Source organism: Seriola lalandi, unplaced genomic scaffold (genome assembly GCF_002814215.2).
Source record: "Seriola lalandi dorsalis isolate HSWRI2012SDOR001 ecotype SW California unplaced genomic scaffold, Sedor1 jcf7180002054898, whole genome shotgun sequence".
In the NCBI taxonomy this organism is placed as follows: Eukaryota; Metazoa; Chordata; class Actinopteri; order Carangiformes; family Carangidae; genus Seriola; species Seriola lalandi.
The window spans coordinates 1-16,827 of record NW_019525450.1 but is presented as its reverse complement, the minus strand read 5'-3'; the positions used below and the strand labels follow the sequence as shown (position 1 = coordinate 16,827).

Below are 16,827 nucleotides of genomic sequence, written 5' to 3'. Positions count from 1 at the left end.
TTGATGTCAGAGACCTGCGTAAATAAGCTGCATTGACTCAGCTCCCTCAGTCCAGGATATGCATCCTGTGGTGCATCTTTAATAAAAACTCTGCTTTGTTTTATCAACTACAGTGTTTGTGTTGTGTCATTAATGCCACATGTCATTAATTTAACTATGTCAAGACATAAAATGTCAAGTTGTTACGCAAGATGTTACAAAATAATTCAGATTCCTTCTTAGATGTTGAATTCTTGCACAACAGTATGAAATGACGTCTGCTCAGAAGGTGTGATCTGTGTTAACTGTCCATTCAGATGGACTATTTTTTCATGAGAAATTTCACATTTCTTTTGTCAAACTGTCAAAGTTATTATGTTTTTAATGTACTTTATTACTTTCACTATGAATCATTTTTTGTTCTTCTTTCCAGAGGACCAGACAGTTGTGAAGACAAATACAATTAATCATTTTGAAACTCTAAATAGTTTATCCAACATGTAGAACAGGGGTCCTGCTTTATCCTGCTTTATTTTTTACCCCTGCAGCTACAGACGTAGCTGAAAAAAAGAAAAAACACACAATTTTCTCTAAAAAGATCGAGTTAAAGTTGATGTAGTAATTGGCAACCAAATTTCTCTATTCCATATTTAATACAACAGACATTGATTTTCATTGTTAAGTATTTTAAGTAATACCACAGATGAAAAAGATGAAAACAACATGGACAGAAATATTTGAACCTTGAACCTAATATTTTAAACACATTCTTTTAAGGTAACTCACTACAGTCAATCACCTTGTGGAGCTTTTAATGAGACTGCAGTCCTCAGCTGGTAGTTTGGTCCAGTCTTCTTCAGTAAATGATCCAGTTCTCTCAGGTCTGATGATTGCCTTCGAGTTTCAGATGTTTTCATTGATGTTCAGTTGGATTAAAATCAGGACTCATAACAGGCCACTTCAGAGCCCAGTGTTTTCTTCTCATCCATTCTTGGCTGCTTTTAGATGTATTGTTTTGGGTCATTAACCTGTTGAAGGAGCCATGACCTGGACATTCTGGTGCATTGTGGCTTATCAACATGCATTTTAGCAGTGGCCTCTTCCTGGGTCGTCTTCTATGGTGCAACTGGACACTGTAGTACATTCATCTTGGAGGTCAGTTTGTATCTGTTTTCAAGTTTTCTTTGGTTCTCATTTGACACATCCTTCTGTTCAATCCGGGGTCAATTTTCCTCTTGCAGCTTGGCTACGGTCCCATGAACCTTAAACCTCTTAATAATATTAGCAACTGTGGTCAGAGGAACATCGAGCTGTTTGGAGAAGGTCTTGGAGCCTTTACCTTGACCATGCCTGGCAAATATTTTCTTTCTTATCTCCTCAGAAACCTCTCCTCTCTCACACAATGATACCAAACAGCTCTGTGAGGACCTTTCTCCATTTAGTGGATGATTATAAGATTGAAGACACCTCACACTAATTGAAGATAATAGTCTATTGGAAATATCACTACAATCCAGCTATTTATTAGCACTTCTAAGGGGTATGAATAATTTTCTCTCATTTTCTAATTGTAGAGCGGCTCAAAGCAAAGACAGAGCAGAGTCACTGGAGATGTCACAGATGCCTCAAGGCTTTCCATCAGCGACAGCAAACATATTTACTTTTCGCTTATTTTGGTTTGTAACCCTTACTGCTTTGGACCAGATGAAAACATCCAGAGTCATTGGCTCTTTGCAAAACCTTTCTATCTGGCTGTTCATCTTTGGTCTCATGTGAACCAGTATCAGCAGGAATGTGATGTTTTGTCTTGGTTACTTTATATTATTGGTTGTTTGTTTGTTTGTTTTTAACAGGGTTTCTGTTCTTTTAAACTGGATCTTATATGTTCTTTTTTTTACATGATGTGTCACTTGAATGTAACTTTCATATTCACATTGCATTATCTACATAGTTCATGTAGACATTATTATCATTATATACATTATTCATATTCATATTGTTGTAACAGTGATAATTGGGATGGGGATTCTTGAAGGCACTCTATAGTAACTAAAGTACTGGATACTTAAATAAAAATTAAATGGCAGACAGTAAATGTAGTGCACTAAAATGGAGTGATTTCAGAGGGGCCTTGGTCTTTGTGGGATTTGTTGCTGACAGGATATAGAACAGTGTGAGTCTTATCATTTACCACTGCTATATAAGTGAACCAGTCCAGTCTTCTAGTTCACTTTTGACCCATGATTATTTTAAAAGCCTTAATCAGTAGATGTTGTTTACACTTGGTTCTGATTTCTTAATTTATCAACAGCAGACTAGTGGCAGCTCATCATCCTTTTATGACATTTTATATATGTCAATTTATATTTCGATGAAGACTTAATGATCTTTAAGTGATGTGAGTCTGATTGATGTGAAGTGGAACATTTTGTCTGTGGGTTCAAAAGTCCAACATGTACCTCATACGTCAACATACATTCAGGTTTTTGGTAATCTGAACAGTCCTGGATTCCTTGTTCATATATTTAATATAGATAGCGGATTGACACAAACTTGTCTGTGAGACAAAGTTGCTCTTGTTGCAAGATTAATGTCATCAGAATACAGGACCACTGAGTGCAAACCAGCTGCTTTTACATTCATCCAGCAAATGTGAAACCAAAGTAACTGGTAATAAATAAATGTGACTGGCAGAGAAGGAGGTCGGGATGAAATTATTGTCCATACAGAAATGGAATGTATGACATATATGATACTGTATCAAGACTGATGTTGCCATATATATCACCTATAAAGAGATATATTGTTATCACATATATACATCCTATGTATATATGAAGATAGAAGAAACATTAAATACCCATAGTAAAATTTGTACGTGTACATATATTAGAAATATCTATAGGATTAATTTCTATATGGTATAACATGTTATAATAATATATATTTAATTTATATATGCATGTTTATTAAAACAACATACCAATAAAAATTCTATAGGTTTATATACGTTGTTCTTATTCATTTCTCATTAATTTATGTCCCTATATTAAGAGCGATGTTGCTGTATATGTCTCCTATAAGGGGATAAATTGTTATCAAATATAAACATATGAAGATATAAGTTCATAAAATACACGAAATATCCATAGTAAAATTTGTATATGTACACGTATCAAAAATATGTATATGATTACTTTTTATATGGTATAACATGTGGCAACTATAATGTTCATATTGTTCATGTGTCACAGTCATACAGCACACCTGGAGCTTGTTAGCCTGCTGCAGCTTGGTTCATGGTTAAACAACTTTTAATACCTGTCAGTGATAATAATTGTAGTAAAGTAAAATGCTTTTTGAATTTAGGCTTATATATATTATTCTTATCAATTTCTCATCAATTTTAATAATATATATATAAATTTACATATATGTTTTATTTTATAAGTACATTTATAAAATGTAGAAGAGATCAAGAAAAAAAAAGCCTCTTTGGTAAGTGAAACTAAGAATTAAAGTCTTACAAAAATGTAATTACCCATGTACTTGAATGTGTTACTCTAACTCAACATATCTTCTCTGCATGTTCAACTCCCGTCATATGAGAAGGTTGTGCCACAATCTTTCCTTTTTTTTGGCTCAGTTCTTATCTGTTACCTTCTCTGTAAATGTGGGAATTGTTGAAATGTGTACTGATTAAATATTTCACAAGACTCACGGCCATTTCTGCTAATTGCTTGTGTCTTTAAATCATTGAGGTGTTGCGAGGTTAAGCCACGATAATTTGCTTTCATTGACGTATCTGGTTAGATAAATGTTAAATTAAGTAAACATCCTTGTTTTTCCAAGACTCCTATGAATACCTTTTCTCTCCGCCCATTATCCTGTGAAAACTCTGACTCAGGGATGTGTGCTGTGTGGTACCGCCCTTGCCCAAAGGCACTGTCGCACACTGTGAGTGTTTGTGACGCTGCGTGCGGCTCTCTGCTTCCAGGTCCTGTGTTTGGCTGCTCTATCATCGCAGCTTTGCCATGATCTTTCTGTAAGACCTTTATCTCACATGTGGGGCAGGGAGGTAAACTGAGAGCAGGATGTGGCCACTTCTCACACAGCTGCTTGATTGATGGGCTGCAACTGAATGTGGAATGTTACCACAGGTCAAGGTGGAGGCAGCTTAACACACACAGACACACAGTTTATATTGAACTCACTAACAAAGGCCACAAAAGGGGTTGGACACACCTATACAAGTAGTCATAGGTAGCTGGATTAATAGACGTCATTTGGTGCCAATTCTCAGGTCCAGGTGTGATAGAGGAGTTGACCTTATATGATCCTGATGGTGTAGGTGAGGTGACACAGCCTGGGAGTGAGCTCTACCCAAGTGGTGGATGAATGTATGTTTGTTGTAAAGATTTGATTCTATTTGGCTCTAAATTGGTTTATTTGAGGAGGAAAAGTGTGATGATTAGTCAGATTTGTGTAACTACACACTCACACATGCCGTGTATGCAGTAAGAAGCCGGAACAAAAACAAACATGCTCAACCTGCAGCTAAAGTATGATCTTTATTAATCAGATCTTTGTGAGTTTACAATCTTACCAAACTAAAAACTAAGTGCGCTAATACATTAGACATAAATAGAAGAAAAGTTGAAGCTGATTCAGTTATGATTGTTCAGTTACTTGTGGTCATTAACTGTGGCCGATGTATATGGCGGTCTTGGTTTTCCCCTTATCTCCTGCGTCGACGTGACTTGATGCTGGATTTAGTGTTTGCTATGTCGCTGTGGCCAAACGTGGAGCACTCCGTCTTGAGGCACCCACAGGCGTCGATGTGGATGTAGGTGTAGGTGAGCTCAGTGTTGTCGGGGCAGGAGAGCTGGACCTCCCTCTCAGATGTGGCCAATTCCTGGCAGCAGGAGCAGGTGTGCTGCAAGGATTTCATTTTGGCGGAGTAGCTGAGACAAGAGAGAAATATAGAGAGTGAGCAAAACTTTTTTTAAGTCTATAATTTCAGATTTAGTACATTCTGATGTCACTTTAATAGTTTTTACACATAAAGCTCATTTACTATTCAACGTGGGGGAGATTTTTCAAGCCGGAGAAAATAATCCTTATGATGTTGACTTGAGACTATAAAGTTGTAGCACAAAACCTGAGATACAGTTTGTGGTTATAGATTATGAAATATTTAGTCATTTAAAAGTCCATATAGTCTAAAGGTAGATGTCCATGTATTGTTTGATTATAAAGCAGGTCTAGGTTCTAGGTCTAGTCCACAGAGAAATGCACAGAGCCTGTACTCAGAAACTGAGCCTTAAAACCAGCTGTAGGGACTTTGTGATGTCACAAAAGCAGTCACCGCCCTCAGCCATGTCCTAAGCCCCACCCACCTGGACCTACCATCCAAACTTGCAGATTTGGTTTTTCTGAGTGAAAGTGAAAATCTGAAATCTGCTATATTTGTATTGGACCATTCAGAAAATAGTCAGCCAATCAGAAGAGAGGCTCAGATCCTCCTCTCTTCTGAATGGTTTACCGATGGCTTACATTGAGATGGTTTTTGGTTTTTAAAACCACAAATATATCTTCTTATGGATCAACACAACAAAGAAGAAGAAGATACGGGACCTTTAACAGACTGAGGGGCTCTAATAGATAGGGAATATGGAGTTGAATTATGGGAAGTGTAGCATTTTGTTATATATTATCAACTAAAAGTCAAGATATCTCACCCTCTGCAGAACAGATTTGGATTTTTTAAATCTGCATCTTACAATTCCCCAAACTCAATGTGAATATCCATTTAATGTGATAAAATGCTAATTTGTGGGAGAAAATGTTAAAATCCCAAGAAACAAGATCAAGATTTGAAAATTTTTCAATGACACTGATGTTAAGGAAAATTACGTAAGGGGGGACTCACAAGGTGGAGGTACCACAAGCTCCACTACAAGATGTGACATTCACACGTTCTTTGGAGCGGCAGCCCTGACTCTCCACGTGCACAGCAGTGGTGGACACGTTGCATGGATGACCCTTCGGTATACCTGAGGCAGGAGGCGAGAGAAACATATTGTAAGGGAATAATATCTCAATTGACCTGATTAACTCTGATCATCTGTGGACTCATCTGTGGTGCAAACACAACTACACCTTCTTTGGTTTTGGGTTTTCCCAGGTGCAAACAACAATGTGTTTGTTGTTTCAAGGAAAACAAATCTAACTACAATTTTACTTAGCAGGAAGAACCTGTCTGAGCTCTCTGGCCTGAGTTAACTGCTCTGGATCAATACCAATAAACTGGCTGAGAACAAATGAACAAACTGATGAATATATGAACAGGCTCATTACACTGAACCAATGATATCTTGAAACACACAGTGAAAAACCATTTGAGTGTAAATAATATGCAGGTAAATAAAACTCATGGAGTAATACATACAGAAACGACAGCATCCGTCTGGAGCTATGGTCTCTGTTCCCTGTAGGAGACACACATATATTCACATCAGTACTCTGTGTCATTATGTAGAGATTCACATTAGACATTAGGTGGCACTGTGCTCACATCACTGTTCACCTGTGTATCTAAATCTTTACCTGAGACATGGACATGTCGTCAGTGAATGTGTGTGTTCATATTTCAACCTGAAATCTTCCATTATTTAAGAAGCTACAGCATTGATGGTTTGTGTAGATGTGTGTGTGCACTCTACCGGTATGCATTCAGAGGGGTCGAAGAAAGGACAGATGGTCTTCGACTCGACGGTGATGAACTGATTACTGATCTTCACACACTCAAACTTCAAACAGGGGCTCCCAGGGGGGGTCCAGATGTTGCCAGGCTGAAGAATAACACATTTTGAGCATAGTCTCCCAGACAGAGCTGCATCAGAGTCACTATCATATACATATAAACATCCACGACTTGTTCTTTTTGTGACCTTTACAGCCTCTGATTCTGAGACCTTTTGCCACCTGTTGCCTTGTCTGATATGTTTATGTAATTGTTAGTATCATCATCACCTGATCTGATCTGTGCTTCTAGTGACATGAGAAGTTATATATGAAGGATCTTAAAGGGACATACCAGAGGGTTTGAATGTTTTAGTGAATTTTCTACAATTCCCAAATAGTCTATTGCTAACTGTTTCCTAAAACACAACATAGTTGAAATTTTTCAAATCATGCTTCAGGCAGCCTCTGGTTGATAATCATTTCACTACAGAATTAAAATCAACCTGCACAGACTTCCATTCTTATGATGTTTGATTTAATTCTCTCATTTATCCTGTGGAGAGACCACACCTCCTGGTGGATGTACAGCAACTGCAAAATGTTTTCAACAGCACATCCAGTGGCTAGTTGTATTTTGACCTCTCAGTTTCCCTTATATATATTTTGCAGCGGTGGCCTGCAAAGTTGCAATTACACGAGTCTGCAGAGGGTTTTTAATTTGAAGGGATTAAGTGGAGACACGTGGCGACATCCAGCTGAGATGAGCCGTCTCATCACTTTCTGATACGACTCACTGTAGCCTCCAGTCTGCCCTGAAGATGTAGCGCTGCTCAGAAGACATGTTATAACCTCTTGTCTTAATGGCTGAAGCTTTTAAGACTGGTAAGTAAAGGTGTTAATGCTAATGTTGGCTATGTAGCAATAGCAAAACTTACAAATAGCTCCTTTAAGGTGTATTGAAGAAGAAAGCATTCCACCTTAAAAGCTGCTGGTAGCTGCCAGTAGCCTTTGAGCAGCAAAGTGAATTAAATTAAATTGGTAGCATCATTATATTAGTGTATAAAAAGACAGTAGGGATGTTAGCAATATATATAAAACCTAATCTCCTCTTTACATTGTCTTGCTGAACACAAATACATTGCATGAACACACATACAAACCTTTAATGTGTGTGTGGAGTTGTTCTGCAGGGTGACAACACAGCTTGTTTGGACACACTTTCCACAGCACTGGCCAGGGACGTTCTGGTACTCATAACCCTGAACACAGACACACACAGAAACTCAGCATACAAACTAAACATTATAATGTAAAACCAGCAAAATATTAGGTTACATGCCTGCCATGTGGATGAGAATATATGAGAATTAATAATGTTGGGATTTGGATTTAGGGTTGCCATTAGTGTTCTGGTGGGTTTACAGTATGGCTTTATCAAGGTAACTGTAAACAGGAATGGGCACATTTCGTTACGTATATTACTTATAGTTACTTCCATTGACAGTAAAGAGGCAAAACTAAAGTTGAAGAAAAATAACGACACCACTGTAACAAAAAACTATGACTGGGAGAGAATGTGGTCAATGAATGTGCTCATCAATACAGAATGTGCATTTGAATTAATTGAGAGAGGGAGAGAAAAGAGATGGGTCTTACCAGGGGGCAGTGTGTGTCACATGGTATAGGCTGACATGCTATGTGCATAGTGTTGCTGTCATCTGTCTGGTTAGTACAGATGCACTTCTCACACGGGTTCATAGGCACCGTTTGACCAACCTTGATGGATAGAGTGAGAAGGTCAGCAAAAATACAGATACTCATGTTTGTGAATGGGGTGAAACACATCTCAATATAATGCAGTCCAGTACAACTTAATAATGAACACATAGTAAAATGAATACCTGTGACAGGTTCAGGCTAAAGATGAAGATTATTATCTTTGTAAAAAGGAGAATTTGTGGCTGAGATTTTACAGGTGTACCTATTTAAGAGGCCATTCAGTCTTTGTTCATGATAAACTTATGAGGGGATGGAAAGAGGACTAAAATATAAACCAGTTTCACATGGAATTTTTCAAATTATCAATCAATCAATCAATCAATGAAACATTCCGTTTGTAAAAGGGAGCGTATGTTGTTCTGTCAGATGTTACATACCGTCACTGAAACAGTTTCAAAACTACAACACAACACAATGTGACTCAATTACTTTATATTTAGTCATTTATGAAGCACGTTATGTTTTGTCACGTAAACCCTGAACCATGAGGCAAAGAAGCAAAATTGTTTTCTCCTGGATTCACTAATATATGTATTATAATAGGACAAACCCATTCCCACTCGATTTGTCACTATTTTTGAATGCTGTTTGCTTTTTTTATCTACTAATTCCACCCAGTCTTCGTCATTTACTCATTTGTTGTTTCCATGTCATGTCATGTAAGTGGTTGTCAGACGTTATAGGTGTGGACTCTGGAATGTATTGTGATGTTGAGACAAATGTAAATAATACCTTTTATGTTTTATTAGTATTAAGAAATGCTGTACAATCTGATGGTATTTGGGCTTTAGGAGAATCATAAATTTAAATGACCATGACTGATAAACTGATAATGGTCATGGCCAAATTGTGTTCCTGTACAAAGGCTGTAGGTAACATCTAACGATCGGGTCCAATCAGCATAACTTTTCACTACTATCACCAGTTAAGATGTTTACAAATGTTATGTGTCTTGTGAGTGTGAGATCTCACCTGATATTCACAGTTGTTGAAAACACACACGTCCGGTTTGACGGCTATAAAGGAAACAGACCAGTCAATGAATGAATGCATATCAAATGCGCTTCAACTGTCCCCGTGGCACAAATGAAACCTGGCCTTGCAGTTACACATGAGCACACTCACTGCAGGAGTACTTGAAACAGCAGACTCCCATGGTGGTGTGTAGAGTCGAACCAGGAGCACAGGACGGCACAGGGGGGCACAGCTTCACATTACACTCTGTTCAAAGACACAGATGAATTAATGAGGGGATGTTCACATCAGCAAATAACAGCTGAGGAACAAGTCCTCATAAAATACTCTGGGTTTTCACAACAGGCAAGAAAAGAGCATGATGTGGTAATTTTTCATTGTCCATTACAGTTATGGAATTTAAAATGTCCAACTTTTACCAAAGCTGAATCCAAACAACCTGCTATATATAATCTAATTAAAAATATCAGTCTTACCATCACATCAAAGTTTTGATCTGTCTTTTTGGTTTTAACTATATGCATACATACTTCTACAACCCAAACAATAAGAACAGCAGGAAGGAGTTTTATGGTGGAGCATTTATTAACAGAGGTCCTGTTACACTGTCTGCTACTAGAGGTTAATGGACACCTGCCAGTTTATCAGAATCGGGAGTTGTCAGTGACTATGATATAAACACTGCTCAGGAAGTTTCACTCAGTGCAGACTGGCACAGATTTGGACAGGCTCAAGACTTCTATGCATTTATAAATGCATAGTGTATTGAGCACGAAAGCTGTGATTTCAGTATTAGGAGTTATGGTAAATGGACTGCACTTATATAGTGCTTTTCTACTCTTATCGACCACTCAAGTATCTTGTTAAAGGACAATTCAAAATGCAAACTGGAGGAGCAGGGAAACGAACCACCAACCTTCTGATTAGTGGAAGTTGCTACCTTCTTGGTGCTCACTTACCACACTTCTCTTTCGGACAACAGCCAGCAGTCTCAGGGACCTTGACCTGACCCTCTTGGTCACAGCTGAGGGGGGGCAGTGTTGGACAGGACATGTTACGGCAGGTTACCCGCAGTGTGTCCTCCTCACATATACACTCCTTACAGCCTTCTGTCCATGATTCGTTAGCCTGAAGACACAATGTTTATTGTAGAATTATGGCAAGTGTCATGGAATTTTCAGCATTTACATGCCTGTCCAAAGATCATGTAAAAAGGGACTGGCCTTATAGACAAATGATTTACCTTTGTCCAATTTCCATTTTCCAGATGACAAAGTTCTATTAGGAGAAAAATATAAAACAGAAAGTCATTTCCATTCATTAGACTGGTAGTTAGACTGATGCTAGAGCTCAGGCTAATAGCTACATGCTGAATGTATCCTTAAAAATATCTTTTTCGATTTTCTAGAACAATTCCTTTCTATGATTTTCCCACTTCATAATATAAACATTAATATTTACCATTAACCAATTGCCAAGGCATTGTAGCCAGAGATTGCTGTACTTGCTTAGGTGCAGACAGATAGCGTGCCAACATTAATTGCTGGTTTAAGATGAGGTGCAAACTTTGGTTTACGGCATCAAAGTTGAATGTGTTAAACACCAATTCATTATCCTGACCTCTAAATCCTCACTTCCCTCTTTGCTACAGTTACTGTATTCATGGGATTTTGACTTGGCCACAAAAGGCCAGCAAAAAGTGTAAGACACAAATGCATCACAACTGTTGCCATACAATAGTGCTGTCTCTTACCACAGGTGGGCACACATTTATTGGAGCTGGAAGACAGGAGGGTGGTGCCTTTAGGGCAGTAACAACCCTCCAGCGTCAGATTTGTCATAGCGCTGAACTCACTGACAGTATCGATGAATTTGTAGTTGTACCTGCAGAACATACAGTGTTGTTCTATATGAGTCAAAGCAGAAAAATGAAAATTGATTGACTGCGTTGAGCAACAACAATGTGGTGGTGAATTGCTGTACCATAATTCACAAGTAGGTTCCACCTGAGGTCCACAGGCCTTGTATACTTTGGGACTTGGACATGTATATTCTATTAAGAGATGGGAAGATAATAAACATCATGTTATTTAGTAAAGATCAGTGCAGTGACTGTGTAATAGTGGTAAATGTTACAAGTTCTAGTTGCGTACCACAGAGCCCTTTGGTGCTACTCCTCCAGTCAATACATACTCCAGCCTCAGCACACGCATCAGCGTAGGATTGTAAGCTTGTGCAGCTGATGTGATTAATGTGCATGTGGCACACATCAAATTCACAGGCCACAACAAATGGATTGTAGTCAATGACCTTGTGGCAGGCTTCAAACACACTGGGGAAGATGGGATTTATAGTCAATATGAACACTGGATTCAAACTGAATACATCATTAGACATTATGAAGCTGATATAAGTGGATAAGTGCAGCCTTAATTTAAATTTTAGATCTTTTTCATTCTTAAATTTCAAGCTGAGAATTTATACCCAAACCAACCAATGTCTGAACCTGATGTTACAGATGACTGGTGCCATCTCTAACATCTCTTTGCCTCCTACCTGCTCTTGATGATTTCACAGATGGTTGTGTTACAGGTCTCAGGCATAGGTGTTGGTGTGGGTTCACTTGGACGTGCACAGTTACTGTTGTTAGCATGCCACTCATGTGCCATATTAGGACATGAAGGATCAATTTTGCCGTCAGGCAACCTGCAGTCATCTGTTCGGTTGTTGTTGCATGTGCCTAGAGAAATCCTCATCATTAGTAAAACCAAAACACAACTCAACTCAAGCCAGTCCTGCACTGCTGTTTTCCCACTAAATCACTAGAATTATGTAGAAGCTATTTACTGTGAGCTTTGTTGTGAACAAATAGGTACAATAGGTTTTAACTGCTATAAGTATCATGTGCACAAACTTGCAACTACTGTAAATATGCATGTAATATATCAGCTGATGCCCCAAATTTTACACACAGTAAGGTTCTGTTAGTCCCTGCTGCACGACTCACCACATTGTCCCTCGGTGTTGCCGCCAAACATGCCATAGGGCAGGTAGATACTGAATATGAGCCCTGAGAAGGTGACCTTGGCATGAATTTTAGGGATGACGAGAACTGTATCAATACCGGTGGTGGTTAGACGGAAGTCAGCATTCTGGTATGCAGGAGTTACAAGCCTGTCATTCACAAAAACCTAAAACAAAAGAATTATGAAATAAAGGTCAGAAATAATCCTTTACCAATTTCTTTGTAAAGTTCGATGCATCTACTCTTTCTGGTGTGAAGGCCTTTCTTTGGACAGTTTTACAAAGTAGCATTAGGTCAGCTATGTACACAAGTCCAAACCCGTGGAAGGACTCCCACTGAAGGCAAAAAATCAGACAAGAGTGTGAATTAAAAATGTAGAATGTTAATGATGCCAGTTACTTACCTGGTTTGTGAAATTGGTATTAATATCCTCCTGTATAATAAAGATCTTGTAGCTTTGGTAGAAGACAGTGATGGAGTGAGGACAGGAAAAACGATCAACTACACCACAGTAATAGTTATCGATCATAACGCTGAAGTTGTATTTGGGCAAGATCTCCTTCACCAGCCAGTAGGAGCAGTTGCCTTGAAAATCATAGTAGGTTCCATCGAAAGTGACATAATGTGGGTCTCCCCAACCGTAGCAGACACCTTAAGAGAATATAGATATCAAATTTTTAAGGTGAAAATTCAAATCATCTGATATAATCTGATACACAATAGCCATTGTTAAAAATAGATAATTTAAGTAATATAAAACAAGTCATTGTACTTGTTTTATATTACTTAAATTATTATTAAAAAACAAAACACTGCTACAGTTTAAATGTAGCATTTATATATTTAACTTGAGAATTTTGCAACCTAGCAACATTTGAGTGGGTCAAACTTACATTGGCATTCATTGTGGGGGCAGCATTCATCACCATCCCTGACTTTTATAGCAGGGAAGTTATTTGCGCATACGACGGGATTTGGAGTTGGACATTGTGTTTTGTTATAGGTCACCTTGCCATCATCACATGTTGCTACAGTACAGTTATTTTCTTTCCAACTTTCACCATCCTATGTGGGGGGGGGGGGGGGGGGGGTCAAAGATAGGAATATCAGAAAAAAGAGAGTGTTTGTAATCTCAAGCAATGCCATATTAATGTGTCATGATAAGTATATAGCCTCTAATGATAAACACGATCATTTTAAAGACTGCAGTATTGTTTAAGAATTGTACAAAGGAAGTTAAATATGTACATCGCGGAAATGAAGGATTACCTGTCTTGGAGGAGATACATCAACACACACTTTCCTAGATGGAACACACTTGTGGTGTATGAGCACCACATGACAGGTTGCATTGCAGTACCCTATGAAACAGTATCCATCATGGTCTGTCATATTGTAGACTATGGACTCTGCAAATGAGGCACAGGAAAATTGTTGAAAAACGGTCTGTCACATATCATATTTGCACACTGACATATAGAATGGCTATGTTCTGAAATGTCACTATAACTTCACACTTTACCTTCAGATGAGGATATTTGTGACTATAACATTAGACAAAAAGACTGTAACAGAATTATGGTAGTTATGCCCAAAATATATTGGTATTTATTGAGAACTTATTTTACCTGACTGATAGAAAGATAAAAAAATCAAAATCTGAAAGGTATAATAAAAATGGTGTCTACTGTTAATATAACTCAACTGCAAGATCAATATTAGGAAGCATGTGTCTTTATCAATAAAAACTTACCAGGAGAGAAGTGTGTACCATTATGAAAGCAATAGCAATGGCGACCAGTAGCAGGTTGAGAGGTTCCTCCAGTCAAAATTAACTCAGTTGTGGTAGTCATGGAAGAAGTAGGTGTAGATGGCTGAGTTGTAGCTGTTTCAGTTGGGGTAGAAGGTGTAGTGGTGGAAGTAGTAGTTGAAGGTGGCTGAGTTGAAGCTGCTTTAGTTGGGGTAGAAGGTGTAGTGGTGGAAGTAGAAGTTGACGGTGTCTGAGTTGAAGCTGTTTTAGTTGGAGTAGAAGGTGTAGTGGCTGAAGTAGTCTTTGAAGGCTGCTGAGTTGTAGTTGTTTCAGTTGGGGTAGAAGGTGTAGTGGTGGAAGTAGTAGTTGAAGGTGGCTGAGTTGTAGTTGTTTCAGTTGTAGTAGAAGGTGTAGTGGTAGTAATAGTGGTTCTTGGTGTTGTAGTCGGAATTGTTGTAGAAGAAGGTGAGGTTTTTGGACAGACACAACATTTGAATCTAATCTTATAATCAAAACATTGTCCTTGAAGCCCTTGTTGGTCATTGTGGCATATGAGGCCCACATCTTTGTTACAAGTCACAGCTTGTCCCACCTGTGACATGGAAAGTGTTGGGTAAAGAACAGCTCTACACTCGACTTCAGTGGGAAGTGGGCAAATGTGGTAACCAGCAGAGATTATTTTCTGGATAGATTCATCTTCTCCACCGTCAAGGCCTGGTGTGGGTTGGCCAAGATTAATCCATTCTGACCATCCACATGTCATATTATGTCCATCAGGGCAAGGTGCAGGTGTAGTTGGGTGAGAAGTAGTTGTTTCAGTAGTGGTAGAAGGTGTAGTTGTGGAAGTAGTAGTTGAAGGTGGTTGAGTTGTAGGTGTTTCAGTTGTGGTAGAAGGTGTAGTGGTGGAAGTAGTAGTTGAAGGTGGTTGAGTTGTAGCTGTTTTAGTTGGGGTAGAAGGTGAAGTGGTGTAAGTAGCAGTTGAAGGTGGTTGAGTTGTAGGTGTTTTAGTTGTGGTAGAAGGTGTAGTGGTGAAAGTGGTAGTTGAAGGTGGTTGAGTTGTAGCTGTTTCAGTTGGGGTAGAAGGTCTAGTAGTTGAAGTAGTTGAAGGTGGTTGAGTTGAAACTGTTTTAGTTGGGGTAGGAGGTGTAGTTGTGGAAGTAGTAGTTGAAGTTGGCTGAGTTGTAGCTGTTTCAGTTGGGGTAGAAGGTGTAGTGGTGGAAGTAGTAGTTGAAGGTGGTTGAGTAGTAGCAGTTTTGGTTGTGGTAAAAGGTGTGGTGGTAGTAACAGTGGTTCTTGGTGTTGTAGTCGGAATTGTTGTAGAAGGAGGTGAGGTTTTTGGACAGACACAACATTTGAATCTAATCTTATAATCAAAACATTGTCCTTGAGGCCATTGTTGGTCATTGTGGCATATGAGGCCCACATCTTTGTTACAAGTTACAGCTTGTCCCACCTGTGACATGGAAAGTGTTGGGTAAAGAACAGCTCTACATTCGACTTCAGTGGGAAGTGGGCAAATGTGGTAACCAGCAGAGATTACTTTCTGGATAGATTCATCTTCTCCACCATTAAGGCCTGGTGTGGGTTGGCCAAGATTAATCCATTCTGACCATCCACATGTCATATTATGTCCATCAGGGCAAGGTGCAGGTGTAGTTGGGTGAGAAGTAGTTGTTTCAGTTGTAGTTGAAGGTGTCGTTGTTGAAGTAGTAGTTGAAGGTGGTTGAGTTGTAGCTGTTTCAGTTGTGGTGGAAGGTTTAGTGGTGAAGTGGTAGTTGAAGGTGGTTGAGTTGTAGCTGTTTCAGTTGTGGTAAAAGGTGTGGTGGTAGTAACAGTGGTTCTTGGTGTTGTAGTCGGAATTGTTGTAGAAGGAGGTGAGGTTTTTGGACAGACACAACATTTGAATCTAATCTTATAATCAAAACATTGTCCTTGAGGACCTTGTTGGTCATTGTGGCATATGAGGCCCACATCTTTGTTACAAGTTACAGCTTGTCCCACCTGTGACATGGAAAGTGTTGGGTAAAGAACAGCTCTACATTCGACTTCAGTGGGAAGTGGGCAAATGTGGTAACCAGCAGAGATTACTTTCTGGATAGATTCATCTTCTCCACCGTTAAGGCCTGGTGTGGGTTGGCCAAGATTAATCCATTCTGACCATCCACATGTCATATTATGTCCATCAGGGCAAGGTGCAGGTGTAGTTGGGTGAGAAGTAGTTGTTTCAGTTGTAGTAGAAGGTGTAGTTGTGGAAGTAGTAGTTGAAAGTGGTTGAGTTGTAGCTGTTTCAGTTGTGGTAGAAGGTGTAGTGGTGAAAGTGGTAGTTGAAGGTGGTTGAGTTGAAGCTGTTTTAGTTGGAGTTGAAGGTGTCGTGGTTGAAGTAGTAGTTGAAGGTGGTTGAGTTGTAGCTGTTTCAGTTGGGGTAGAAGGTTTAGTGGTAGAAGTAGTAGTTGAAGGTTGTTGAGTAGTAGCAGTTTTGGTTGTGGTAAAAGGTGTGGTGGTAGTAACAGTGGTTCTTGGTGTTGTAGTCGGAATTGTTGTAGAAGGAGGTGAGGTTTTTGGACAGACACAA

General features: G+C 39.0%; 1 protein-coding gene across 1 annotated transcript; it reads right to left on the bottom strand.

The window, feature by feature from the left end:
* Window positions 1-4,531: 4,531 nt before the first annotated feature.
* Window positions 4,532-16,004, bottom strand: LOC111672250 (intestinal mucin-like protein). Its single transcript, XM_023429625.2, has 19 exons — window positions 14,259-16,004; window positions 13,775-13,914; window positions 13,399-13,570; window positions 12,909-13,156; window positions 12,488-12,671; window positions 12,037-12,220; window positions 11,634-11,812; window positions 11,464-11,533; window positions 11,234-11,364; window positions 10,724-10,758; window positions 10,440-10,608; window positions 9,631-9,726; window positions 9,478-9,521; window positions 8,383-8,502; window positions 7,887-7,985; window positions 6,705-6,833; window positions 6,431-6,470; window positions 5,912-6,035; window positions 4,532-4,943 (listed from the first exon to the last, which is right to left on the bottom strand). Exons 1-19 carry the CDS (start codon window positions 15,877-15,879, stop codon window positions 4,718-4,720), a joined length of 4,011 nt encoding a protein of 1,336 aa, XP_023285393.2. The 5' UTR covers window positions 15,880-16,004; the 3' UTR covers window positions 4,532-4,717.
* Between the last annotated feature and the right edge of the window lie 823 nt (window positions 16,005-16,827).

Coding starts and splice junctions, on each gene's coding strand:
- LOC111672250 (XM_023429625.2), bottom strand. CDS start 15,879: ATGACATGTGGATGGTCAGAATGGATTAATCTTGGCCAACCCACACCA. Junction 12,221..12,487: donor CAACACCGAGGGACAATGTG/GTGAGTCGTGCA, acceptor GGATTTCTCTAG/GCACATGCAACAACAACCGA. Junction 6,834..7,886: donor ACTCCACACACACATTAAAG/GTTTGTATGTGT, acceptor GTTATTCTTCAG/CCTGGCAACATCTGGACCCC.